The 27,111-nt window shown below is 43.1% G+C and overlaps 1 protein-coding gene across 2 annotated transcripts in view; it reads left to right on the top strand.

Moving 5' to 3' along the window:
• The window catches only part of DAAM1 (dishevelled associated activator of morphogenesis 1), a 176,766-nt gene that overhangs the window by 130,489 nt on the left and 19,166 nt on the right, over positions 1-27,111 (top strand). For both annotated transcript variants that reach the window (XM_049612660.1, XM_049612661.1), the window contains exons 13-18: positions 2,380-2,567; positions 3,279-3,578; positions 3,893-4,000; positions 12,211-12,317; positions 20,364-20,448; positions 25,499-25,605. In XM_049612660.1, the coding sequence (XP_049468617.1) occupies positions 2,380-2,567; positions 3,279-3,578; positions 3,893-4,000; positions 12,211-12,317; positions 20,364-20,448; positions 25,499-25,605 (895 nt within the window). The remainder of the gene's footprint in view (positions 1-2,379; positions 2,568-3,278; positions 3,579-3,892; positions 4,001-12,210; positions 12,318-20,363; positions 20,449-25,498; positions 25,606-27,111) is intronic.

The following is a 27,111-nucleotide window of genomic DNA, read 5'->3' as shown; positions in this document are numbered from 1 at the left end:
ACTCACCCCCGATATTTAGTGTGTTGAAAAGAGGGTCTAAGAGATGCCAAAGCATTTCCTTTTCCCTCATCACATTTGTCCTTTTCCGTGGAGCAGAAAAGCAGGGCCACCACTGGTAGCAGAAAATACCAGACACGCAGTGCACCTATATTAGAAGTTCCATATATGAATTCAGATTGCTCTCACACAGGTGAGGTTGCTGTATACCGTTTTATAAATAGATTCCAGAAGCTGCTGTAGAAAGAATAGAAACACTGACCAAAAGTTGGGGTGAAGAGAGGTGATACCGAAGAGAAAATGGTCAGGTGATACTTTAGGGGCAAACGTAGAGCACAGGGATGTGGGTGTGCAAGCTAAGGAGTGCACCCAGAACAGAAGCTTTGGAGTCATTCAGGCGGTCACTCAGTGCAGGCTTGTTGAACTCCTCTATGTGTCAGGCCCTGCACTGGGCTCTGGGTCTGAGTCTCAACTCCATTCCTCACTGACTGCACGCATAGGCATGCAGACTCCTCTTCTCCACCCTCCCCCTCTATAAGCTGAAGATTATATCTAACTTGCAGGGCTGTTGCAAAGATTAAAGGACAAAACAAATATAAGGACTTTAACATAGTGCCATATTGATTGCACTATAAATGATAGGGACTATGGTAGATTTAGGCGGCTGAGGTGGGATGAGAAATAATGGCCAAGGTCAGTGGGCAGAACAGGATGGTTTAACGTGAGGTCACAGGTGGAGTGTAAAAGAGGAGATACTGTAGATAAAATTAATTCTTTTCTGAAAGTCTTCAAGTAGCAAGGCTGTATCAAAAAGGGCACAGGATGATGAATCGGAGGGTGGAGGCTGTGAGGAGATGGGAGTTCTCTGGCCCTGAAAGGTGGAGAATTCTCTTTACTATGGCATAGTCAGTAGTAAGTGTTCAAGAAGATCTTAGCAAATGGATGGTAAATGAACGCCTTTGTAGGGAGAATCCTTTAGGCTGCAGCTTCCCAAACCTGGCATTACATCAGAATCATCTAAGGAGCGTTTGAAAACAAATCCCTAAGCCCTGTCCCTGACCTGTAGAAGACACTCCCAGAAATAGGGTCCGGGGCTCCTGAAATGTTAAAATCTCTGAGGTGGTTCTGAGGCACAGCAGGATTTGTCAAAGCTTAATGACGGGTCGTAAGAGTCTCAAGTCTTAGAATTGTGAAAGAAGAATGACGTGGAGACAGAAGAAGGAAAATGGGATACAGTGAGGTGGGTTTCAGACGCGTCGCCGAAGAAGTCAGGGATGCGTTCATTCACAGAATGAATAGTGGTCACCTTAACTTCAAGACTGGTAGAATTCAAGGCTTTCAATGGCGTGAACTCTTCTCTGCAAACTCAGGAAAGAAAAAGTAAGAGATGGAGAAAGCGAGAATTTAAATGTGTTATCAGATTCAGAAATAGAGACCAATTCTGTGTAGCTCAGCCCCAGTGGGTTATATCTCTCGTGGGTTTACTTTATGAAAAGAGTAGGAATTGGGGCCAAGTATTTGAAATAAAAACCTGCAGCCTCAACTTCATTAGTCCTCTTTCCCAAAGCTCCTCACTCCCGCAAGGGCTGGAGTCAGCAGGCATATTGGCAATGTAAGTAAACATTGGGCTCCATTGGATGCCTCGTTCCATTATAGCAGGATTGGGAAGTTAGTAAAACTACAGCTGAGAGCTAATGTTTTTCTCCCCATATTGTGGTGATTGTCATGCTCTGCCCTTAAAGTCTTTAATGCTGAGAATCTGATAGCATTTGCTTTCACAAGTTTTAAGGACTATTTGCCAGAAGCATAAAATACTTCAAGTCCAGGTAGCCTTCCGAGAGGAGAATGGGAGAGAGGACTCGGTGTCGGGACAGACGCGGTCTGGCATCAGCATATCCCCAGGGAGCAAGATCCTCCCTCTCAGCCCTCTGCTGATTGGACACAAGCCAGCAACCTGGCTAACAAACAATGGCTTCTCTGGTTCTCATTTCTAATTTGTCGAAAGAAGCCTTTTTAATATTCATTTTCCCTAGTGTGGCTAAAGGGCCATTTTTATGACAGGATCCTGAATTAAATACCAAACGGGCACCATTATCCTCCACAAATAGGTGCTCACCCTTGTGTTCCATCTTCAGGACTGTGACTTCAGGGTCTCTTCTTCAGTATTTTACAAGATGTAGTTAACCATAACGTTCTTCACCTAAAGACCCCTCCAAGCACGAACACCACTGAGTCCACAAGTCGCTCCCTTTGACAGAGGAGAGGAATAATATTTACCTAATGAAGAGCCTCACATCATCCTCAGCCAGTTTTCTGTTTAGAGAAAAACACTTCAGCTTTGAAGAGTCCCCTGTTTTCACGTCCCGTTGTTTTCTTGTGTAGAGCACAATGAGTTGCAACAGAAATTGGAAAAGAAAGAGCGCGAATGTGATGCCAAGACCCAAGAGAAGGAGGAGATGATGCAGACCTTAAATAAAATGAAAGAGAAGCTCGAAAAGGAGACTAGCGAGCATAAGCAAGTCAAGCAGCAGGTGGCGGATCTCACAGCACAGCTCCACGAGCTGAACAGGGTGAGGGCCGGGGCCACGGGCCGGGTCTTCGTTTCTGAGCAGCTGCTGGGCCTCGCTTATCCTGGAGCCCCTCTACCTTAGGCAGACAGCTTCTGCCTGGGTATCCCAAGGTGATCTATCCCAATGGTTTTAAGACTTCCCCCCCTCTGCCATCGTGTAAGTCAGGCAGCAGAGGGGGGTTGGGGGTGTGTGTATTTAAATAAATGCAGATTCTCTAATAAGATCAAAGGAGATTACATTAACTTTTTTTTTTTAAGTTTTATTTATTTACTTTGAGAGAGAGAGAATCCCAAGCAGGCTCCATGCTGTCAGCATAGATCCCAATGTAGGACTCGAACTCACCAACTGTGAGATCATGACCGGAGCCGAAATCAAAAGTCAGACGCTTGACCAACTGAGCCACCCAGGCACCCCCACGTTAACTTCTTAAAATGAAAACTGATTTCATGAAAACCAAACTCGGATGCTATAAGAAGTGAGGGATACGTGAGTGCTATACAGACAAGCACTAATGTGCCACATATAAAGGGCTGACTCAATAGTCCATGAAGACCCTAAAGCCCATTTGATTTATTGCTCCTTTTAAACCCATCTTCTCAGAAATGTGAATTTCTCTGTAACATACATTTTAGGCAAAGTTTCAGACTCCGAATCATCCAGTGAATTTACTTCTTCCACTGACCTTCTCTTTTCCTATTTTTACCTTTTCAGAGAGCTGTCTGTGCTTCGATCCCAGGTGGACCCTCCCCTGGAGCCCCAGGGGGGCCCTTTCCTTCCTCTGTCCCAGGGTCCCTCCTCCCCCCACCACCACCTCCACCCCTGCCAGGTGGAATGCTTCCTCCTCCACCCCCGCCCCTTCCTCCAGGCGGCCCTCCTCCTCCCCCAGGGCCTCCTCCCTTAGGGGGGATCATGCCACCTCCTGGTGCTCCACTGGGTCTGGCACTCAAGAAGAAAAACATTCCTCAGCCCACAAATGCCCTGAAATCCTTCAACTGGTCTAAGCTGCCTGAGGTAAGCCATTTGTTCTGATTTTCCTTCTAATGGATAACATTAGCAGCTCACTGTGCTGTCACTGAAAAGGGAAACAGCCCTGACTGTTAAGTGATTTCATTTTCTTAGTATGGACTCGGGTTCTCACTAGCTCTGATACTTTAAGTGTTAAAGCTGAAATAAATGACATGTTGTTTGAAGCCAGACCACTTTGAGCATCTGGTAGAATGAAAAATTGGGGGTGGCAGCACTTTTTAAAAAAATAACCACGTCTGTTCTTTTTGTATATAACCATAAACTCTAGTATTTATTACTTATTAACTTGATGTTTGCAGAATAAACTGGAAGGAACAGTGTGGACCGAAATCGATGATACAAAAGTCTTCAAAATTCTAGACCTCGAAGACCTGGAGAGAACATTCTCTGCCTACCAAAGACAGCAGGTAACACTGTGTGCTCTCCAGATGAGACAAAAATAAGAAGTCCTGTCCTCACGCATGGTCCCCGTGTTGTCTGCCATGCCATGAGGTGATGGGCGTCTTGGTTTGAGGCTGTCTGGTCTACCCTGCTCTGTTCCTGCAAAGCAGCATGGTGTGCGTGTGTTCACATGTGTGTCTAAGTGCCTGTCCGTGTATGTGTGTGAACGTGCTGAAGCTGCTTGTTAACTTCATACCCTGGTGTGTGTCCAAGACCTTATCTGCATTGGTGGAAGGAGTTTTGTATATTAATATATCTCTTGTGCTTGGTCCAAATGGGTCATCAGGAACAAATATTAGTAGGAGAGCTGCCTAACTTGTAATTGTCGCAGGGTTCGTTTCTTAAGCCATTTTAGTTTATCTGACTTTTAAAAATCTATATATCCGTTGGTTATTATCAGAAATGAACTGCTTTTTGAAATAGATGGAACCTTTAGACATACAAGGGTTTGTAAATAACTATGATTTGACAGTTAACCAGAACCTTAGAAGTTTTTACTATATGTCACGAACACGGTCAACTCAGAAGTGGGGCTGGGAAGGCTGAGCAATTTGGAGGATGGCACTGACAGAAAAAGGACCAGAGAAGCTTCTGAAACAGGAGCCAAACTTTTGTGACGCTAGCGGGAAACGTGTGATTTGGTGCTCGTTGGCTATCCATGTTGATATAGCCAGCGAATCAACTTTATGCCGTACACTCCAGTCACATCTGATGGTACCTCTCACTTCTTGAGAGGACATCTTAGGAGATCCTCCTAAGGGTGGACCAGAAGAGATCACAACAAAGATCCCAAGCAGACAATCAGAGACGTAGGAAGGGAAACGTGGTGTCCTGGAGTGAGAGAAGAAAGATTCTTCAGGATGACTGAGAGAGATGATGGAGAGAGCAGAGTGCATCTTACTAGGAACACAAGCATGCCAGGCATCTGCATGGGGGCTTTTCTTGGGCTTTACTGGGAGCCCTTTATCTCCTACGTGAATCATGTGCCGGCTGGAGCATCCTCAGAGCAGCTGCAGACTGGTTCCCAAGAAAGGGTGTCTCAGAACAGAACTATCAACTATCGAGGGAGAAGATGGACTGAGGCTGGGGAAGAAACCGAAACTGTGACAGGTTTTTATTTTAAAACCTTTGATACATCTGAAACTGAAAAAGTAGTATGTCTTTTAGCCAGAATATTTTCACTCAGAGGGAAAGCTTCTCTGCATTGTATTCTGTGCTATTTTAGTAGTACAAAAATGCTGGTCGTTGTCTGCCACGGTAGCGTGAACCTAAAACAGGAGCCCTCAGCTGGGGCCCCTCCATAAGTACGAAGGAAAACTTGTGCAGTGTTGTACCCACAAAATAAAGGAAAATGAAGGGGAAAAAAGATAATGTCCAGTAGAAAGCAAGACACTTTATCTTTCAAGGGACAAACAAAGGGTATGTTTAGGGCCCTCATATGGCGGGTGCTTGGACCAGACTCATTCCTGATTGGCTGCAATGGACCTCCTCTCTCGGTCTCTTTGCTGCTGACCTAGGAAGGTGTTCTCTGGGCCTTGACATGAAGTCGTAGGACATTTTAGCAAATTTCCTGGTAGATTCAGTAATCTTCTGACCTCATCACACATCCAATTGATTTCCCACTTCAGTTTCAGTCACTAATTCTGGTCCATTCTGGTTGCCTGCCTAAGGTGAAGGTTTGGGAGCGTAGAAAAGTAAATTAAAGGGGTGCCTGGGTGGCTCAGTTGGTTAAGCATCCGACTTCAGCTCAGGTCATGATCTCACAGTCCGTGAGTTCAAGCCCCGTGTCGGGCTTCGTGCTGACAGCTCAGAGCCTGGAGCCTGCTTTAGATTCTGTGTCTCCCACTCTCTCTCTATGCCCCTCCCCTGCCTGCACTCTGTCTCTGTCAAAAATAAAATAAAAACATAACAAAAATTTTTTTAAAAAAAAGTAAATTAAAGAAAGGGAAAACAGCAGTCAATTCCAAATGATGTTATTCAAGTCTGAGCATGTGGGTTGCGTTGATCATGAAGGCAGGTGGTTAAAAGACCCGACTTTACAAGACTCATAATTAACTGGCTTTCAGCAGAAGGTGCAGAAGGATGCTGCCAAAATGCTCTGGGACAAAGATGTGGACAGTTCTCAAGAGCTCTGGGAGACAGGGTTGCAGAAAGCCTTGCAATTGGGTAATTGTCTCCTAGCAACCGATCCCTGTTTAAGTAATCAGTAGTCATTCCAGTCAGTGTAGACCAGAACATATCAGTTGTACTTAACGCTAAGGAGACTGGTAGATTCATTTGTGACATTTTCAATGGCACTTTCTGGAAAAAGATTTCAACACACTTGGCTCAGCTTGATTGAAGTAGGTTTCCCCTCTTGGTGCACAAATTTGAGATGAGATTTTTAAACCATAGCTATAATTCCCAAATGAAGGTAATTTTATCCATTTTATTGAGTTTATTGAATGTTGAGAGACAAAAAAAAAAAAAAAATCTAAAGATACAGACATTCTAGTAGGAATTTGTAGGACAGAGTATAGGAAATGGGGTGCCTGTCATTGAATGTTCCCTATCTCCTTATCTAATGACAATGTCAAAGACCTGTGTATTTTCATTTTAGTCTTGGCAATACGCTGTATAATTATCATCACACTTGAACTGCCCTCCTTTCCACTCCCCAGTGAATAGTGGGAACCTATTTTTTTTTTTTTTCCTATAGTATCTCCCCTATCCCTCCAATTATAAAACCCTGGTCAAACTCTCTGAACTTCAGCCAGTTGTTTGAACAAGTCAGTTTCTCAGAGAGGCAAAGGAACACATGAATACCATTACCTGTGTGCATGTAACAAGAACACTATACAGAGTAGGATTTTGAACACAACCTCAGGTATAAGATTAGTACCTTTAGATGAACACTGATTAATGATATTTAGGAGAGATTTTATATAAATATGCACACATATGAAAGGTATGCCCACTTGATTTGAGAAATATTTTTATCATAAAAATCAAAACAGATATTTATAGGGGCGCCTGGGTGGCGCAGTCGGTTAAGCGTCCGACTTCAGCCAGGTCACGATCTCGCGGTCCGTGAGTTCGAGCCCCGCGTCAGGCTCTGGGCTGATGGCTCGGAGCCTGGAGCCTGTTTCAGATTCTGTGTCTCCCTCTCTCTCTGCCCGTCCCCCGTTCATGCTCTGTCTGTCTCTCTCTGTCCCAAAAATAAATAAAAAACGTTGAAAAAAAAAAATTAAAAAAAAAAACAGATATTTATACCATCTGTTTTTGTATGTGAAGTGCTTCAAAGGATGCAAATGTATTGAATGGTTGCACAGGCTTTTGATGCAACTTACAGTGTAAAAGCAAAGACGAAGACAATCTGTATAGACTAAAAAATGATAATCAATATTAAGTATCCATTACCTTTTTGGTGCTGAGAACAGTATACCCAGTCTCAATCTCATCAGTTGTAAAATTTAGTTCTCAAGGCACTCTTACACTTATTTTTATTTCATCCTCACACCAGCTCTATGAGGTATTATTCCTATCTCATAGGTAATAGAAACATGGCTTAGCATATATTCAGTGTCTGAACAGGTGGCACAGCCAGGTCACAAGTGGCATACATTCTCAGTTTCACTTTGTTCTTACACCACAGTTTCATTCACTATGAAGGTCAGGCTTTGTAAAGGATTTTCTGTAACTCCAGTTTTAAGAACAAGACCATTTCTATTCAGGATTTTTCTTTTCCAGTGTGGCTATCAAAGGTGTGCGGACCTGATTATGTAAGCTTATGTGCCACATGAAGTGGAATTTAATAGCGTGCAGTTACTCCCCTGCTTACATTCCAAAAGTTCATTTGAAAGTCAATTTCTTGAATCTCAGAACCTCTTTTCCTCATTGAAACTACATTATGCATGATTTTCAGGCCAACCACAAAGGACTTGTTCTAATACATCACATGCATTGCATAGTAGTATTACTTGAGATACACTTAATATTCATTTTGGTTTTGTGGGAAATTTTCACCTTGAGATGTTATAAATTCACTCTCCCCGTCCATGCAGTTGGATATAGGAAGATGAATTTTACATTTACCTAAAGGGAGTCATATCTTTGTAGCAGTAAATTTACAGCTCGTATCTCCATCCCTTCTCCCAGTTCTTTGCCTGAGGGCACCCCTTCTTCACAGGTCCTTTTATCAGCATATGGTAGAACATTTGAAAGCCTCTCTGCTCTGATGTAGGGAACAAAGGCTAACTCAACGCCAAACTCCAGAATCTGACCTCTTCCTGTTAATAACGTAATATAGAAGTCATTCTTGGGCTCCCATTTGGAACATTCTGTGTTATCTTCTGATTTTTTTTTTTCTTAAATAAATGGTCAAAGAATTTTTTGTTATTCTTTTCACATTTTCAGTATTCTGGAGATCTAGTTTTTACATTGAAAAATTATAATTTAGGGTATTTATTTCAATAATCTTGGCCCTTCACCATGGCATGTGAAGGCCGAAGAGAAAATTATGAATGATGGTTTTTCTTAGACCAAAGTATAAGGTAGAGGTTCTATTAATTGACTCCATGGTAAGAGTTAATTAAAGGCAGGGTTTTATATAAATATTATGCATTTAGGGGTGCCTGGGTGGCTCAGTCGCCCAGGTGGCTCAGGTCATGATCTCACTGTTTGTGGGTTTGAGCCCTGCATCGGGCTCTGTGCTGACAGCTCAGAGCCTGGAGCCTGCTTCAGATTCTGTGTCTCCCCCCCACTCTCTGCTTCTCCCCCTGTTCATGCTCTCTCTCTGTCTCAAAAATAAATAAAATTTTAAAAATATATTTTAATATTATGCATTTATATGAATAGTATGCATTTTTCTGGAGAGGAATCCCTACCTTTTGTCAGATTTGCAAAGGGATTGTAACCTCGAAAAAATTAAGAAATATCCAGGTAAGGATTATTATTACCTATAAACTGTTGAATCATTATGTCATTGAGGAACCTTATCCCTAGGAAGCTATCAGCATTGGTTCCTGAAAATTCGAGTCCCAACTTTTATTTTCCAAAGCCCTACACCAAAAATCATCTGGAAAAATCAGACCTCCTGTTAGGTGATCCTATGGTGTTTGGCCCAAGCCAATTAGTGAATCATTTAAAGTTTCAAAAAGAATGTTAACTTATTTGAAAGAGGCCTGGAAGCATCATTATTTTTAACATGCCCATCTAATAAGCTTTGTGATTTTATTTTAAATGTGGTTAAAGGACTGTTAAAGAAGGGAAACCTTAAGGCTAACAGTAAACCACACTCTCCCATGGCATTCCTCATCATCACCTCTGCACAGATAAGATGCATTACTTGGCTATTAACGGTCGCTCACTTCTGCTGCTGGCAACAAACGGGAGATCTTGACCAGCTGTTCTTCAACTCAATTAAAAAGAGAGCAATAGGAGAAAAAAAATGGACTTGATCATCAGCTTGAAAGATAGTTGTATGATACCTTCCAAGTATTGAGCTCATAAATATGTACGAGGTACCGTGCACATTGCTTTTTTACATGAATTACCATGTTTAGTCGTCACAGTAATAATCCAGTTGTTAATTCCATTTTGCAGATAGTAAGGCTGAGCTACAAGCCTCACACCTAATTAATGATAGTTGCCTGATTCCATAGCCCACTATAGTCAAGGTCAGAAGTCTTAATTTTCTGACAGTGCAAACTTACGGAGAATAAGTTGCCAGAGAGCTTTGTAGAAGTTTCTTCTTTGAAGGCCAGACAGTAATAGCTGGATCTAAATTCAACTAGCAACTTGCCTCAGTAAGAGAGAAAAGTAGGATAAGATGACCTCACGGAGTTCACTTTGCCATAGTTCTTTCTGCCCTTGCAAGGAGAGGCTACTTTTACAGGGAAAGTGTCCTAAGGAGTTTGAGAGTAGAAAACCTGGCTGTTGCAACTGGGACAAAAGAAAACTGTGACGTCAGAGTAGAAGAAAGGTTTCTTGTGGTTGTCAACTTATTTTTAAATGCCGTTCTAGAAAAGCAATCCCTCCTTGTGTGGGAGGAGCAAAAGGAGGACACATTTTGTTTCCCACTGGAAGAATGATGTGAAACAGCTCATCTGTGTAAAATTGGCCTTGGCAGTGCTGCCAGGGCCAATGAGGCCTTAAGGAATCTGCTGAGCAACTGCTGGTCATGAAGCGGTTGGCCTGAGAGCTGGGGTGTGTTTTGCACCCTGAAGCTTTCTTCATTCCAGCATGGCAAAACCATGTAAAGAAGGCTGTAACTTTCTCTTAACATGTCAGTTACTTCTTCCTCTTTCTCTTCTTCACTCCAGATCTTGTCTGGAGTATTTCAGGAGGAGGCCACAGGCCTTGTATCCTTGAACTTCCCTGAGGCAGCTGGGACAGGGCCACCAATGGCGGCACACAAACATGAATCACTTATTGTCTCTTAATTGCATGTTCGGTCTTTTTTCTCATACCTATCCATAGCACTGCCAGGCATTGTTTGGACTCTTGAGGGATACTGAGGGTTAATATTACTGACCTATGTTGCTGAACTTGTCTTTTGTCTTTTCTTAATCCTTCCTTATGACATAAGAAGACAGATTATTCCTGCTCCCATCCCCCCAAAAAAGCATATTTTGCTGGTAGGACATAACCATAGGAGTAGTTTCCTCAAGTTGATGGAATTGATGGATATTTTTCTGCTTCAAGTGAAAATTGTCATGTTGAATAAATGGAGCCCATTCCTCTTTCAAAGAGAGTGTGTTCCTTTCCCAACTTGGGTCTTTCTGGGGTGTTCTCAGTCCTTTCTTCTCCAAGTTTGATTTGCCGCCATTGGAAATGGTGCACAACACATGTCCTCTACCCAGAATGCTTTGTACCGTGCCCTCATTGTATCTTCAGCCAGGCTCTCCCGTCTTCATCAACTCTCATTGCTCATCCTTGGGGCATAAATCCTCTCTTACCCTGTGTCACTGAGTTCCTTGACTGCTTTGACTTTCTCCCGTTTGTTGCTGTGATTTCTGAACTGCATGTATCTGATTTGCCTTTTCCATGCCTCTGCCATGGCTGTAGGATTTCTTTGTGAACAGTAACTCCAAGCAGGTAAGTGAGCAACTACCCAAACCTTGCTTAGTATAACTTCTTGGCTCACTGTAAGCTCAGAATGTCTTGGCCATCCTTTTTTTTTTTTTTTCCCCAGATAGTGTAATGCAATGCTTAGGTAATTCCACACTGGGTTTCAACTCTTAACTGATAATTAGCGGTGTGCTTGAAATCTCAGTATGACAGGAGACCGTTGAAGTTTGATCACCCAGTGCCTCTTACTATAAACTCCATATTGTCTTTGTTTTTTCCCAAACTGTTAAGTTCCAGAGCTCTTTGCTTTCCTTACATATTTAAAATGCCATGATCCGTGTTTAAAATTGATCCTGACCTCGAATAAAATCAAACTTGCTGTTTATGAAGTTAGTCTGTGTTTTCACCTTGGTGCCCAGTTTACTCAAACCGTATTTTATATAGAATTTTTTTGTGCCTCTTCCACCATAAATTATGACTGGCCATCATTGCTTACAGCTTTTTGTACAGCGGCAGAGTATGGAAGTAGTGTTTTGTTGTTAATTCAAGTAATTGAACTAATGCCTTGAATTGCCCCCTCTCTGTTATCCATCAGGCTCCAGGGTAATGAAAGGTACCATCTGGGCTTGGGACCTTTCTGTTGCACATGAGGATGTTTGGGAGGATTTATTGTTTGGCTTTTTGAGTGCTCACGATGCAAATGGCTCCGGAGTGAATGGGCCCTGCAAATGGCTAGACTAGCAATGGCAAGCCTCAGCCGAGCTTGATTCATAGTGACAGTTCTTCTGTCTGCTATCCATAGGGATTTGGGGGACAAAAGGAGGGCACCACTCACTGATAATTTATGCACGCTTAGCATCTTCAACTTAGATGCACTTTGTTCTTCCAAAAATGCTTTTTCAAATGTGGGTGGTCAGCGTTTCTTATTATTTCCCTTTGTCAACTAGATTTTAGCCCTTTGTTTCAATTCTGCCACCTCCCTCCTTACACTCCCTCCCTCACCATCTCAGCTTTGCGTGTGTGTGTGTGTGTGTGTGTGTAAACAGAAAATATAAAGGAAAAGTGTGTGTCTGAAGTCAGAATGTCCCTGTTTGACTTTGATGGATTTCTTTCATGCTCTTTATAGAAAGAAGCAGATGCCATTGATGACACTCTGAGTTCCAAACTTAAAGTCAAAGAACTTTCGGTGATTGATGGTCGGAGAGCTCAGAATTGCAACATCCTTCTATCGAGGTATTGTTGAAGTTGAATAAACATTTTTGGTAGGACCAACTTTTCTCTCTGGTGGCTCCAAACCATGTGTTTGTGCCTATTCTTATAATCGGACTCTGCCGAGATTCAGTTCTTTGGATTCTCTTCCGTCTGAGGTGAGGAGAATTCGTGGTGCTTACTTTCCCTGAGCAGAATGTATCAGAGCTGGATGCCTACTTTCTTAGTTTAATTTCCACAGACTTCTAAAGTTAAAGAGTGGAACGTCCCAAGTCAATGTTTTCTTTTGTTTTGTTTTCCCAGAGAGCCTGTAAAATGGATTTTACCTTTATGTATATTTCCTGGCTTTAGAGGTATTTTGTGGGTTTTTTTTTGTTATTTATTTATTTATTATTATTTTTTTTATTATATGAATTTTATTGTCAAATTAGTTTCCATACAACACCCAGTGCTCACCCCAAAAGATGCCCTCTTCAATGCCCATCACCTACCCTCCCCTCCCTCCCACACCCCATCAACCCTCAGTTTGTTTTCAGTTTTTAAGAGGTATTTTGATTAAGTAACATTGCCACAGAATCAGCAGCAACCATGAAAGCTCTTTGTCTTATTTTGCTTTTCGAAGTCACCTTTTTATACTTAGAGTTTATGTGATTTCATGCTCTTTTTGAGACATTTTTATGACTAAACAGATATGTAAATCTCAAGCCCCAGTGAAATGCTAATTTACCCATTTCAGCCCTGTTCAGAAATCTTTCTCATAATTAGTGAACCATCACGGCCTTTGAACTTGAAAAGAAGAAAGGAAATTTGGGAGGCTGAAATCTGCTTATAGCTTCAAGGCACTGTGTCTGTCATCCCGGGCATTTCAAGTAGCTTTTCTGTATCTAATTTCTTCTTTTCTCTAAAAGGAACTTTTATGTCATGCAAAGATACCTAATGCTTTTGAGGTGAACGAAGATCTAAAGAATCCTGGGTTGGGGGGCATTAAGTATAAGTCCCATTGGTCACGTTCTGGAAAGAATGTCGTGTATGTGTTAAAGCTGGCGTGAGGTGGCTGCTCTTTCAGGGAGCGCAGGGAGGGAGGAGAGTAGCAGTCTTTATTTTTCAGATGATCTTACAGTGAATTTCTTTTAACACAAAGTGCTGCTGCTTGGTTTACAGCACGGAGCTTGATTATTAGCCAGATATATATTACTTTAGGGAGCAAATGTTTCTTTTGGTAAAAGAGAAACTGAAGCTTAGTGAGATCCCTGAATTTTAATACAACTAGTAAGGTAACATGAACCCTCCTGTTAGCATTTCATTTCTGCCTCCGGCTGGAAGCTATGTAAATGTCCAGGCCCTGTACTTAGCCCCCCTTTTTCTCCCTGAACACATGCTGATGAAGATACCAACGAAATAATCTGAAGGTCTACTTATTTTTCTTCTACAGTATCTATAATCTGTTTTGTTACAACTTCTTTTTACAAATAACATTCTTAATAGTGAAGTTAAATGAAAATTTGGGGAAAGGTTTTTTTGTTTGTTTGTTTGTTTTCCTAAAGCCTGGAATTTCTGCCTATATCTTGTGCTTTTGCAGTCTGGAGGAACACCTTTTAAACAGCTTGACAAAGGGAGCTATCTCTGAATTCCTATAGTATTTAAGTGCTCGTAGGAGCAAAATCTGTGACCTAGTTCCTCACAGACAGATTATTCTCAGTACGAGATGTCAGCGAGGGTCATAACACTAACACTAGCTATAGATAAGGTTCCAGTTCTTTCTGGCAAACTTCCCATCCCATTATTGAAGGAATTATTTCGTATTTGTGGTATATAATTCCCTTGTTACCTTAAAAGTGTCAGAGCCTAAGGTGACTTAGAACTTGAGCGTATATAAACTCTCTCTGGAAGATAATTTTAAGAAATTGCCTTGTATCTGTTAAATTATCTATTAAAATCCAATTTAATGAATAAGTGTCATTATAACGAGCATAATTAAAAAGCATATTATACGTAACAAGGTAATTTTGAGTCCCAGTTGACCTTATGGTAATTAGACGTTATGGATCAGGTTCTAAAACGTCCTTTCCCACAGAGGATTCAGCCCCACATGCTTTTCTTTTCCGTGATCAATAGTTTTACTCTTGCCAGGAAAGCAGAGGACCGACTTGTAATGTGCTGTGTGGCAAAGGTAACAGAAATAAAGCAGATTGAGTTCTAATTTGGGTTGTATCTAGCTGGGGGTTTTTTTGTGTGTTTTTTTTTTTTTTTTTAATTTTTTTTTTTTTTTTTAACATTTATTTTTGAGACAGAGAGAGCATGAATGGGGGAGGGTCAGAGAGAGGGAGACACAGAATCCGAAACAGGCTCCAGGCTCTGAGCTATCAGCACAGAGCCCGATGCGGGGCTTGAACTCACGGACCGTGAGATCATGACCTGAGCCGAAGTCGGCCGCTTAACCGACTGAGCCACCCAGGCGCCCCCCTAGCTGTTTAACCAGTCAGTAGTTCACCTTGTTTTCATTCTCCCGTTTTCTCTGGCAACGCCTTACCACACGTGAAAGGAGCTAGGGGCGGAAAGGAAGGAAGAGATCTTAGAGTTACCACTTTGGAGCACTGACTTGCCTGGCACTACGTGGGGTGCCATAGAACGCACCACGACTTTAGGTAGCACTGCTGCCTTTGAAAGCTCGTGGCTATTTGGAGAAGAAAAACAACACCAGCAAGATGACTTGTGAACAGCTCAGGCCCGGACTGATCCAGCCGGAAGGAGCCAGGAGCTGAGCCGAGTGAGGACACCGACGGGGCTCAGAAGAGAAAGTGGGTCCCAAAGGGTGATAGCAATTACATGGCATGGGGTCGAGAGGCAGTTCCAAGGAGGCGTACAGCGGAAGCCAAGGCACCGGGGGTGGAGGGGTGGGGGAGGTGCAGGGGGTCGATGCACAACTAATACAGAGAGCCCTGCAATTGTAGCAGTCATCAGTCGTAACAAATGGGACTGGGCAAGAGAGCCTGTGATCCATGCCGCGTGCCTTCGTTAAGGGTACCAGTCAGCCCAAGCTCCAGCCGCACCCTCCTCATCTATAAAATGGAGATCGTGAAATAGTGGCCTTGCAGTAGGCCCTCTCGACGTGTGAGAGTTAGACCCAGCGCATGTGCAGTAGCAGCAGAGAACCTGCATGGAGTAGTTGCTCGTTTAGTGGCCCGTTAACGTGCCTGTGGGATCGGGAATTGGTGCAGATTGTTCAGGACGACACTTTGTTTTAAGAAGGTTTGAAGTTTGCCCTCTGCAGTTTGCAGGACAGGTTGGAAAGGGTGGCGACCTGGAGGCCACAGTCGCCACTAGATAGGTTCTCCCTTATGGCCAGGTGCGACCCCGCGAGAGAACTGAGAGAGACCGCCCTCAGCAGTACTTGGAGACGGTTTTGTGCACGTGGACGATGAACAGGAATGTTTCCAAGTTGATGTCAAGATTTCCTGCCTTTCCACACTTACTTTCTCCTTTTCTGCTGATTTCGTTCCCCAAGACTGGTGACCCTCTCCATTTCTTACCTTGCTGACAAGAAGTTTAATCCCCAGCAACACAGTCATCACACCAGATTCCACCATGAGATAAGCCTGTGACGTATTCTGTGGGGGATGTTTCATAAGCACATATGTCCGCAGCGCTTGGTTATCCTTAAACGCTCTTCCTTACTCCCACACCGCAGAAGTTAGTGGACCCTTTGGTCAGGCACCTGCCACAGCCCTGCCTGGAGTGGAGAAGTCAGTCGGGAGGAAGGCCCTCCCTGCCCCACAGGCTGAACAGGGAAGGGAAGTAAGGGCCCTTCACACCGGGCTTGCAGCCTCAGTGGCCAGGGTCACTTGCAGCTCCCGGAGGGGAGGCTGCCTGGAAGGTGTGAGTTTGAAGCAGAAGTTCCCGGCCACGAGGGACCCTGCCTTCCCAGACTGGAGAAGAGAGTGGCGGAATGGAGAGGACATTCCTTAAACTAAGAACGCTCACTTCAGGCCTGGGCAGGGTGAGCAACAACCTACTGGGTATCTATAGGTGACATGTGGCGATTTAAAATTCGCCCTGCTTTATTCCCTGAAACAGACTTCTCCCTTCCGAAATAAAGAAAGAAACTTGGAAGCTGGTTTATATTGCCAAATGAACCCACCTAAAATACACTTTTATGGAGTGTTCTGACGTTCTTTTTTTTCCAGATGCTCACTTAACATGGCAGCCCGGGGTGCAGTAAAGCACAAAAAGCTACTTTAAAGTAGGGGGATTTGGCTTAAATCCACTGAAGCAGAGCTAAGGCTGATCTCGCCATCCATCCCTAACTTATTTTAATTACGCCTGGATGTTCCAATTCTCTTGGCAAATTTTTGAAATACTTGAGTGTAGCAAGGTAGACTTAAATACTGTTTTAAAATGGCCGATTTGTTTCCTGCCTTGTAAAGAAAGTTGAAGTGGATGTCTCAAACGTTGCCACCCTCCAGCACACCAGAACACTGCCAAGCTTTAAAAGCAATTAAAACGTTAGGATTGGTAGGGTCCTTAAATTACAGAGATTAGCGACTCATTCTGTGGATGACAGATGATACTAAGAACTCGGGCAACCTACAGAACCATCCCAGAGGGCGGAGTACCCTTCTCCCCTTTCCCCAAGGGTACAGTTTCTTTGTCTGCTCCAACAGGCCACGTGCAAGGCAGTATGTTGACAGGTAGATTTTCTTAAGTACTATCCATTAAAGTCTCGAGTCTCTTTGTGGGACACATAAAGAGAAACCAAAATTGTTATGAATTAGAGCTAGTGTTTAGTCCAGACAGCCTCTGGGGGTTGAGAAGCATAAATATATACAATTTCAAAAGCAAGGAGCTCTGCACTCCATATGGGGAGCTAATGAAATGCAAATCTGATACTTCAAGTATTGTTCTCACTCTGATTTTCAACTCCTTTTCTTTTAAATGTAAAACAGAAGGACTCAGCAGAACCACACCATAAAGTAGTTTCTTCAGCTCAGTGTGAAAAGGGCACAGAACTAATTTATTTTTTTCTTATAAGTGGAGCTTTTCTCATGATGCCTATAGATGTTTCCACGGCCGGTTGGTTTTCATTAGTGGCAGTTTCAACCTTCCTTAGCATTCCTCTTCCTTGGCCTTGCATGGCTGGACTGTGGTGTTCGCTCTTAACTGACTCATGAGCCTTTAGTGTTCTGGAACTGAGGGCTAGCCAGAGCCTGTACAGTGATGCCAGCATTATGGTTTTTACCCTATCATGTGTTTTACCCATGCCAACTTAGCTAGATTGTTCCAGTTAAAGTTTGAGGGTTTTCCATCACGATATCCTGGTGAAAATGTTTGTGGGGCAATGATTGTCCCAAGAATGACTAAAACAATCTAAAGAAGTCTGCCCAGGTCTAGGGAATTATGATGGCACCCTACCTCAGACTAGGCGATAGAATGGATCTCATTTTAGAACATGGGCAATTTTCTCCTGTTGCCTACATGGTATATTTGGATTTGAAAACATGAGATGAAAGAGAATGGTACTACTGGGGCACCTGAGTGGCTCAGTCGTTTAAGCTTCTGACTTCAGCTCAGGTCATTATCTCATAGTTTGTGAGTTTCAGCCCCACATTGGGTGCTACCAGCAGAGAGCCTTCTTCGATCCTCTATCCCTCTTTCTCTGCCCCTCCCCCCCTCAAAACAAAACAAAACAAAACAAAAAAACACAGTACTAGTACAATAGGATTGACAAATTTGTTCCTTCCCTTTCCTACTTATCGGCACATGAAACAATATTCAGCATAAATAGCAGGATAGATGGTTTTAATGAGATCATGTCAAAATCTAGGGGCGCCTGGGTGGCTCAGTCGGTTGAGCGTCCGACTTCAGCTCAGGTCATGATCTTGCGGTCCGTGAGTTCGAGCCCCGCGTCAGGCTCTGGGCTGATGGCCCACAGCCTGGAGCCTGCTTCCAATTCTGTGTCTCCCTCTCTCTCTGCCCCTCCCCCGTTCATGCTCTGTCTCTCTCTGTCTCAAAAATAAATAAATGTTAAAAAAAAAAAAAATTCAAAATCTAGAGAAAAGGACAAGCCGAGTTGTCCAAAGTGGGGTGTGTGTTGTCCAGCTCTACCCCCAGGGTTCTTTCCTCCTTCTGTGGCCTTTGTGTCCCGCCCCCTTCCCCACACTCATGCTGCCCCCTCGTTTATCTGTGAGAGCGGCAGTAGCCATGTGTGCTTTCATACCCATGTGTCTTGAGTGTTTCACTTACCATTTGATTCTCCCAAATGTTACAGCCACCTTTAAAATAAGAACCCTATCTTCTAATTCTTGTTTAACATTTCTGGGCCTAATGGATGTTGTGTACAGAGAGGAAACGCCAGTGAAATAATGGCCGTGGGAGTGCTTGGGGAAGTGTTCGTAATAACCCTACTAAGCGCTGTGTGAGAATGTTTAGGTTACAGAAGTACTGCTGCTTTTTTGTCCCCAGTGTAGAAAAGTCTGTTGGAAAGTGAGACACCTAATTTATGAGCTTTATCTATGGACAGGCAGTGCATAGTGCTTTACATGCATTATTTCACTCCATAGATGAGAAAACTTAAGGCTTTTTTTTTTTTTTCTGAGTTATTTAATTATTTATTTATTTTGAGAGAGAGAGAGAGAGAGAGAGAGAGAGAGAGAGAGCGGGCGGGCATGAGTAGTGGAGGGGCAAAGAGAGAGAATCCCAAGCAGGGTCTGCACTGTCAGTGCAGAGCCCGATGCAGGGCTCGAACCCACGAACAGTGAGATCATGACCTGAGCCAAAACCAAGAGTAGGACACTTAACCAACTGAGCCACCCAGGCACCCTGAGAAAACTAAGGCTTAAGGAGAACTCGACCCGAGGTCACACTGGCCAGGAAGCGTCACACAGGACTGAGGCCCAGTCTGATGCCAAAGCTCCCGCCTTCAAATATTCCGTGTGAAGGCTTCATGTCTTGCTCTGTATTTGTGTGTATATGTCTTCATCTCCAGGCCAAAATGTGATTTTTCTTGAAGATCATAGACTAGAGGAACAGACAAATAATGTTAATATGCCACTTTAATAGTAGCTTAAAGAAGTAAGATATTTTTAAGTAAGTCTGGGTCTAATGCTTACAAATAGAACAAAAGAATGACTCTATTTTTCTAGCTAATAATCTGATTAAGATTCCCCCCGCCCCGAGTTTAGACTATTGGTTGTGTCTAATAAAAACACATTTTTACAAGTACATTTTAACTTCATGACTTTCTTCATAGTCAACACTTGTTGTCCTGACATAATCAAGCCATAAGTCCTAAAATTAGTTAATCATATAAATTTATGGTGAACAGAAAACATATTTGTGGTTTTGCTTAAATTCTTCCCTATTAGATATTAACTAGATAAATAGATTTTAAAAGGAATTTGGGATTGGGAATCAGGAGTTTCAAGTTTGTGTTAGGTACTGCCACTTTCCATATGTTTGACCTTGGGCAAATCAGCCATTCCGAGCCTCAGTTTGTCCCTCCATTAAAAAAAAAAAAAAAAAAAAAAAATCATAGTTATTTTAAACCTCCAATGAAATATTATATGTGAAAACTCCTCAACCATGAAGTGCCTTACACATTCTATTCCATGTATTAACTATTCAACTTTTTGACAGTAACAGATTCCAACCTTTTTTAAATCCATTTTTAATCTGAAAGCAGACTTTGAACATTCCTGATGAATAGTCAAGAATTCAGTTTTCCTCTTCTGTCTAGAATTCATGGATGCTGTATATTAAAGAGATAATTTGGATCTAGGTGTTTTCCCTATTTCTCATCCTCCAATCCCTTACATAAGGAAACTAAACAATAGAACATAACAGCTCTGTTCTCTTTGTCAGCAGAGCATTACAAAGTCCTGAAAGAATGTTAAAGCAGTTTCAAAATACTATTTTTAGGTGCAATATTGTCAGGAAATAAGCTTTCACTAAGAGATTTTGAGAAGAACGGTTCTTGAAAGTCAGCAGCTGGAGTAGCAAAATGAATGATCTTGCCTTAAATTTTAATACCCGTGCCAATATTGTTAACAACAAAATAAAATACTCTTTCTCCAGGTTGAAATTGTCCAATGATGAAATCAAACGGGCAATTCTAACAATGGACGAGCAGGAAGATCTGCCCAAGGACATGTTGGAACAGGTGAGCTGCCAGACATATTTCAGAGCGTAAGCGACGACTGGCTTTCAGCAGGGAGTGGGATACTGAGAAAATCTGGTTGCTGCTGGTGGACAGTTTCCTCATCTCTGAACCAACGTTGAATGTGGCTCTCTTAGGAAATTGTATTCTCCCATTGCCCCTCAAAATGATGGGTGAGAAGGAAGGTCACGAGTTTGTCAAATGCCTGAGACCCACAGTGCCAGATTCTGTCTGTCCCTCATGCTGCAAGTAAGGTTATTATGCCTTCAGAGGTCATGCAAATCTAGCTTTTGGGAAGTGTTTGACAGGAGTATGGAGAATCTCACTCGCATTATGAGGTCACAGACTGCTACGTAAACTGATTCATTATGGAATCCTTAATACAGTTTGTGTCTTGGCCTTGACTCGCCATTCCTACACCACAGGAGCTACCGTTACACCCCCAGCTCTGTCACCTGCATCGAAATCAGTAGTGTTAGCCGTGGCCGGGCAAGCTGAATGTGGTGACTTCACGCTTTCCGTGCAGCCTTTCTATAACATGCTCTGCAGCCACTCCAACTCGGTTACGTGTTTCTCTGCAGCTTTCTTCAGTTGTTACCCAAATGACAATGTTGTGGAACTAGCACATGCTTCCGGGGTTATTACCTGCTTCTTGGTCTGGACCTAAATTTTTCTGTGCTTTGTGGAGATAGCCTCCATGCTCTGAGAATGTTCTGTCTGCTTGTCTCATTGTCCGTAGGACATAATCCTATTTTGAGTGATTTCGGTCAAGAGGTCCACGTCCCTTAGTGCCAGGTCCTCCAAAGGTTAACTGTGGATGCCGGTGATGGTGATGCCAGGCTGGACTGGGTGTCTCATCGTAGGCAGACTCGGCTCCCAGAAGCAGAGGAAAAGTCTGTTTGGCGTTAACTAACAGTGATCCTGGGTGGCATGGCCGCTCCGGGTGGAGTGCCTGTCTGCTTGTGCATTTTCTGTCGTATTCTCACTGGTGTCCCAAAAGGCCTCAGACGCAGAGCAGGGAGTGATGGCTGAAGGGTCACCACACCTCCGTGCACCAGCCCCACCTGAAACCTGCAACTGGAATTGTCCTGGGGAAGGCCTCACACTTGGCAGTGGAATAACTTTTCATGCTGTCCTTTGTAATTTATTTTTTTTTTTTACATTTATTTCTTTTTGAGAGACAGAGCATGAGTGGGGGAGGGGCAGAGAGAGAGGGAGACACAGAATCCGAAGTAGGCTCTAGGCTGTCAGCACAGAGCACGGACCATGAGATCATGACCTGAGCTAAATTTGGACGCTTAACTGACTGAGCCACCCAGGTGCTCCCATGCTGTCTTTTTTGAGGTTTGACTTAGTTATCAATACTTAATAACTATATACCAAGCCTATTGGGATACTTTGTGTACAAATAGTTTAAAGGTGATTCCTAAACCAAAAATTAATTTTTAGAGCATTTAACAGCTTCTCTGCACATACTTTCTCTTCTTCTCTTTCTCCACCTAGCAAGAGTCTCCACCCAGAGGTGCAGCCCAGCTCCCCTCTGCCCCTCTCTGGCCCCCAGGTGACCCTGCATGCTAGTTGCCTGCATCAGAAGCTGCTCACACAGAGGGAAGAACTGTGCAGAAAACTGCTTTGGTCCTTAGGCCTTTAGCCCCTATTGACGAGGTCGTATGTTTAAAATTCCACAAGATCTGTTTACTGTGAAATTGCATCCAGCGAAATTCCTCCTTGAGGGAAGGGATTTCAAAATCTTGCCAAAAGGGCTTGCAGTGCAAATAGAATGTACTTCAAATAAATACAAGTAAGAAAATCAATGGACTGATGCAGAATCTGGCCAAATGGGATACTTTTGACCTGGTCTCCCCCGATAATTCTGTGTGTCTTACTCTCTGGTCTTCTACCACGCTCTTTCTTCTCCTTCTCATTCTACTGTTCTTCCTCTGCTCCCTCATCCTTCACACAGCACTTCTCCCAGACAAGCTCTGAAGCTAACATCGCTTTACTCTTAATTATGAGAACCACATTCATTCCTTCCTTTCCTTTTTTAACTGCTGAGCTCAGAACTCAGACGAGATTAATACAGTCTTTCTTGGAATACGTACCTTTCTCCTTATTCCCGGGTGTTCGTCTAACTCTTCATCCTCTCTTAAAACTATCCACAGACAGTCTGTCACTCGACTCTTCTTTGGGAAGGACTGAACCTTTAGCAGGTGCCTCTTAACAGTGTTCTGTACAAAAGAGAGCTAGTGGTTGTGGTATCGTGAACAGGGCTGTGGACTTTGCACAACCAATGCATGTGTCACGGGAGGAGGGGGAATCCCTGACACTAGACCTGAGTTTCCTTGCCCAGTAGATAAAAATCCAAACTGAAGGGAAAAAACGAGTTTTTGTCTCTCTCTCCCTTCTCCCTTCTCCCTTCTCCCTTCTCCCTTCTCCCTTCTCCCTTCTCCCTTCTCCCTTCTCCCTTCTCCTTGTCTTACTACCTTCCTTCTACACTGAGGAAAAGCTAGAAGATACTTGTCCTGTCCACTGGCACCATTTGAACACAGGAACACAAATGCCTAGAAGCTATCAGGCCACTAGACCCATGAACGCACTGGCATCTGCATCCACTACATCCTCCTAGGAAAGAGGGGGTGTCCCTGGGCTCTGCTCCGGCCCAGCCCTTTCTTCTGCTCAGGGACCCAGCCAGATCAGAGGACTGCCCTTCTCCTAGATCATACGCCTTTCCCTCTTGACTCTTAACTTGTTCGTGTCTCAGCCTTCCACAAAACAGCTTTTAATACCACATTCCACGTAGCCACCATCCTCTCTCTTTCTCAATATAAGCAAAGTTCTTGAAAGCTTGTCCACACTCGCCTCCTGTTCACTCTTCCTCACCTCCCTAAAGCTGTTTTCACTAAGGACTCACCACCTCCTTATTGCCAAAGCCAGGAGGCACTTTGCAGTCCTTATCTTCCTTGACTTGTTGGTGGTATGCAACACCAATGGCCACTTGCTCCATGATGAAATGCTTTTCTTTGGCATTTCATTGTCTCCTCTGAAGGTTCCTCCTCTTGTCCTCATTCCTCAAAAGCTGGCTTCTCTCCAGCCCTGCTTTGTTTCTCTTGGTGGTTCCCCTGGTTACCTCACTCCCATCCATGCATGTTACAACCAATATCAATGCTTTGTCTTTCAAATAGATCTCTTTAGGATGTCACACCCATTTGTCCACCTGCCTAGGAATCACTCTTGGTTCTCTTGCTAGTATTTCAAACACTAAACTCACTTTCTCAAAACCCACCCGCTCTCCTCCAGCCATCTCTTCCTCGGTTTCCTGTTACACTCTGTGTACTTTGTTGCCTAAGCCAAAAGTCTGGACCTCATCCTTTTGACCCTCTACCCTAAACCATCCATCAGCAAGTCAGGCCAGTTGTATTCAACCCCCACCTAAATAGCTCTAGAATCTACTCACTATCCAATCCAGGCCTCTGCCCTCTCTCACCTGGACTACTACAGCAACAGTCTAATGCCAACCCCCTAATACTTTTGATCCTTTCTAGTTCTTTCTCCATTCTATGAGCATGGTGGTCTTTTTACAATGCAAATTCACTCTCCTACCTAAGATTTTAAGCTACACCCCAGTGCCCACATAAAGACTGAACTTCTTACAAGGTCCTTGCTGCTACCTGGCCTTGACCTCTGATGCCTTTGCAGCTGTCCTTCTACTTGCATAAATGCTGTGCCACCCATTCCAGACCCTGCCACTTGATATGCACTCTGCCTGGAATATATTTACAACCACATACCATTCACCTGGAGTTCTAGTTCTTTCTCTGCTGGTGGCATCCAGACTGACTGCCTTTTCTGAGGTCCCTTATTTAAATCCAACAAACTTTGGAAACCTACTAAATGAACCATCCAAATGCCAGCTTCAAGTTATGGGGAGGATCTTGGGGTTCAGAGGGTCAATGTCATTAAAAAAATGTATATATCCAAGGGTATTTGATCCAGAAAATAGCACACATGGTCAGGGCTGTGGGTGTATATACATCTATTTGTAACTTTAAAGGAAATCAGACACAGAGTACTTTTTCAACTTTAAATATTATTGTTATTTCTTCCACATTCCATGCTCATTTGTTCCTCCAAAATAAAATAATGGAATCAACAACTTCAAATCCTGATGTTTTTCTCATCCATCTTTTTTACATGGAACAAAAAATGAGATGGAATTAGATAAGCCAGAGAAATAAACAAAATTGAATGGAAAATACACATAGAATTACTCATTCTAGCATGATGTAATAGAAAAAAGCATTGAGCTGGCAGTCAAGAGACCTAAGTTCTATTTCTGACGAATACATGAATTTTCTTTATAATCCTGGGTAAGTGGTTTAATCTCTCTGGACCTCAGTTTTATCACCTACTTGATGAGAGCATTGCATCTCCGAAGTCCCTCTAATGGTCTATGCGAAGCAGATACTGCTACAGGGCTTACACGATCTGATTTGAGAGACCGTATAGAACAGAAAGGTGCCATAAACGAATCTTACACCAATAAGTAAAAAAAGGAAAGTTTTTTGAATATTTGAATAATATTTCATCGAAATATTATTGACATACATCACTGTATAAATTTAAAGTGTATAGCATAATAGTTTGACACTTACAAATGTGAAATGATTATCATAATACGTTTAGCATCTGTCATGTCCTATAGATACAATAAAAAAGGAAAAAAAGAAAAACATTTCTTCCTTGTAATGAGAATGCTTAGAATTGACCTTCCTAACAACTTCCCTATATGTTATACAGCAGCGTTAGCTATCATCATGCTGTACATTCTATCCCTAGAACTTAATGTATCTGGTAACTGGAAGTTGGTACCTTTGGACCACCTACCTGGAAAGATTTAATCTCGTAGCATATTTTAACAATGACCCGGAAGTAGCACTTCTAAATGAAACCAAAGTTACAGTCTTGTCCTAGGGCCAATTAACAGAAAGAGTGAAAAATTACTGCAATAATTCCGTTATAAATTTCAGTTCTAATACTTGTGTGTACTTTTTAGCTCTTGAAATTTGTTCCCGAAAAAAGTGACATTGACCTGTTGGAGGAACATAAACATGAACTGGATCGCATGGCCAAGGCTGACAGGTTCCTGTTTGAGATGAGCCGGTGAGTTTGGAAATGCATAAAATGTGAACATGCCCTCTACCTTTCTAAGGAAGTTAAACTTTCAATCCTGGTTGAATTATTTGGGCCAATAACCTGGCTTAACTTGAAGCCTTTTTAAATTGCAAAATCTTCTGAAGCCTGAGTTGTGTGGAATTTGTTTTGTTCATGTGAGTTCTTGCCCATGGGTGAACCAGGGTGAGGGCTTCTTCACAATTACCTCTATTTCTGGACCTAAACAGGTCATAACTTTTCCTGGTTCCAGTCGGGGTCATTCTCCTTACCACTTTGACTTCTTGGAATCGTATCTCACTCCTCTCTTTACCTCAGCATCTCAAAAAATAGACTCAGCAATGTCGACCTAGAGCCCACATTACTGAACTGCTAGGGTCTGCATGTCAAATCCTGACCCATGCAGACATCTCTAATCAATCATGGCATACTTCCCGTGAAGCCTTGGCAAGCATTTTCAACCCCTCTCCAGAAAGCCCAGAGGCAGCCACTGCTTCATAATTTTGTTTGGCATGTGAGCTGAGTCTCTTTGCCATCCTCGGCCTGGAAATTTGATTCTGCATTAGACAAGGACCAGTGGTCCTGAGACTCTCAGTCACCCCCAGGGCAGCACTCTTCCCCTGAATATCAAAGGCCTACGAGTGTAGCTCAGGTGAACATATCTCTCGCTGTACGTTTCTACCATATCCAGAATTATTTTGTTGTTTGTCCATCCCAACTTGTCATTTTGTATATATACTACTGTAGGACAAAGGATGGTTTTGGATTTTTGACAAGTGGGCCCAGCAACCCTGTGTATCAATAGGTAGATGGTCACTTGCGTAGCTGCCATTTTGTCATTGTCTAGCTCTGTGCATGCATCGTCCCACTTGATCCTCTCATCTGCCCTGCCAAGAGGGCTGGTAAGTAGGGAGGTATTCTCTTCCATCTAATGGAGGAGTTAAGTTACCTGCCAAAGGTCACCTAATAAGAGGAGAACCTGGACTGCAAACCCAGGTCTGCCTGATTATATGGTATCATTTTGGAGGAGGGGCTACTGGACTGAAGTTTCCACTAGAGAGCAGGTAAGGCAGTGGTTTGGTTTCAGAAGACCTTGGCAAGAATGCTCTGCCCTCGCCCCTCAGCAGCAGCAACCTATCTTACTGATGACCAGACCACTTTGCACCCTCTTATCTTTGGTCACCAGTTGCCATCTTGAAGGCACAGCCTGCCAGCCCTGAGGGGAGCAGATAGGGAGCTAACTGTAAAGAAAGAGGAAGGTTTGGGGACATGAGTGGGGAGAAGACGAGGAGAGAATGCCGGAGACAAGTTTTACTCCACAGCTTTGCCAAAGGCAAATTTTGTGGAAAGTTAAGTATAGGAGAGACATAGGAAACAGCCCCTTACGTGCAGCAGAATGGGGAGGTTTTGCATTCTCATTCCTTTTTATCTCTTCTGTCTTCACAAGAGCTGCTGGGACTCTGAGGAAAGGGAGGTGGCAACTCTCCTTTTCTTTTA

The sequence above is a fragment of the Panthera uncia genome, assembly GCF_023721935.1.
Source record: "Panthera uncia isolate 11264 chromosome B3 unlocalized genomic scaffold, Puncia_PCG_1.0 HiC_scaffold_1, whole genome shotgun sequence".
Lineage (NCBI taxonomy): Eukaryota > Metazoa > Chordata > Mammalia > Carnivora > Felidae > Panthera > Panthera uncia.
The sequence above is the reverse complement of the archived record's forward strand: the minus strand, read 5'-3'. Positions and strand labels throughout refer to the sequence as shown.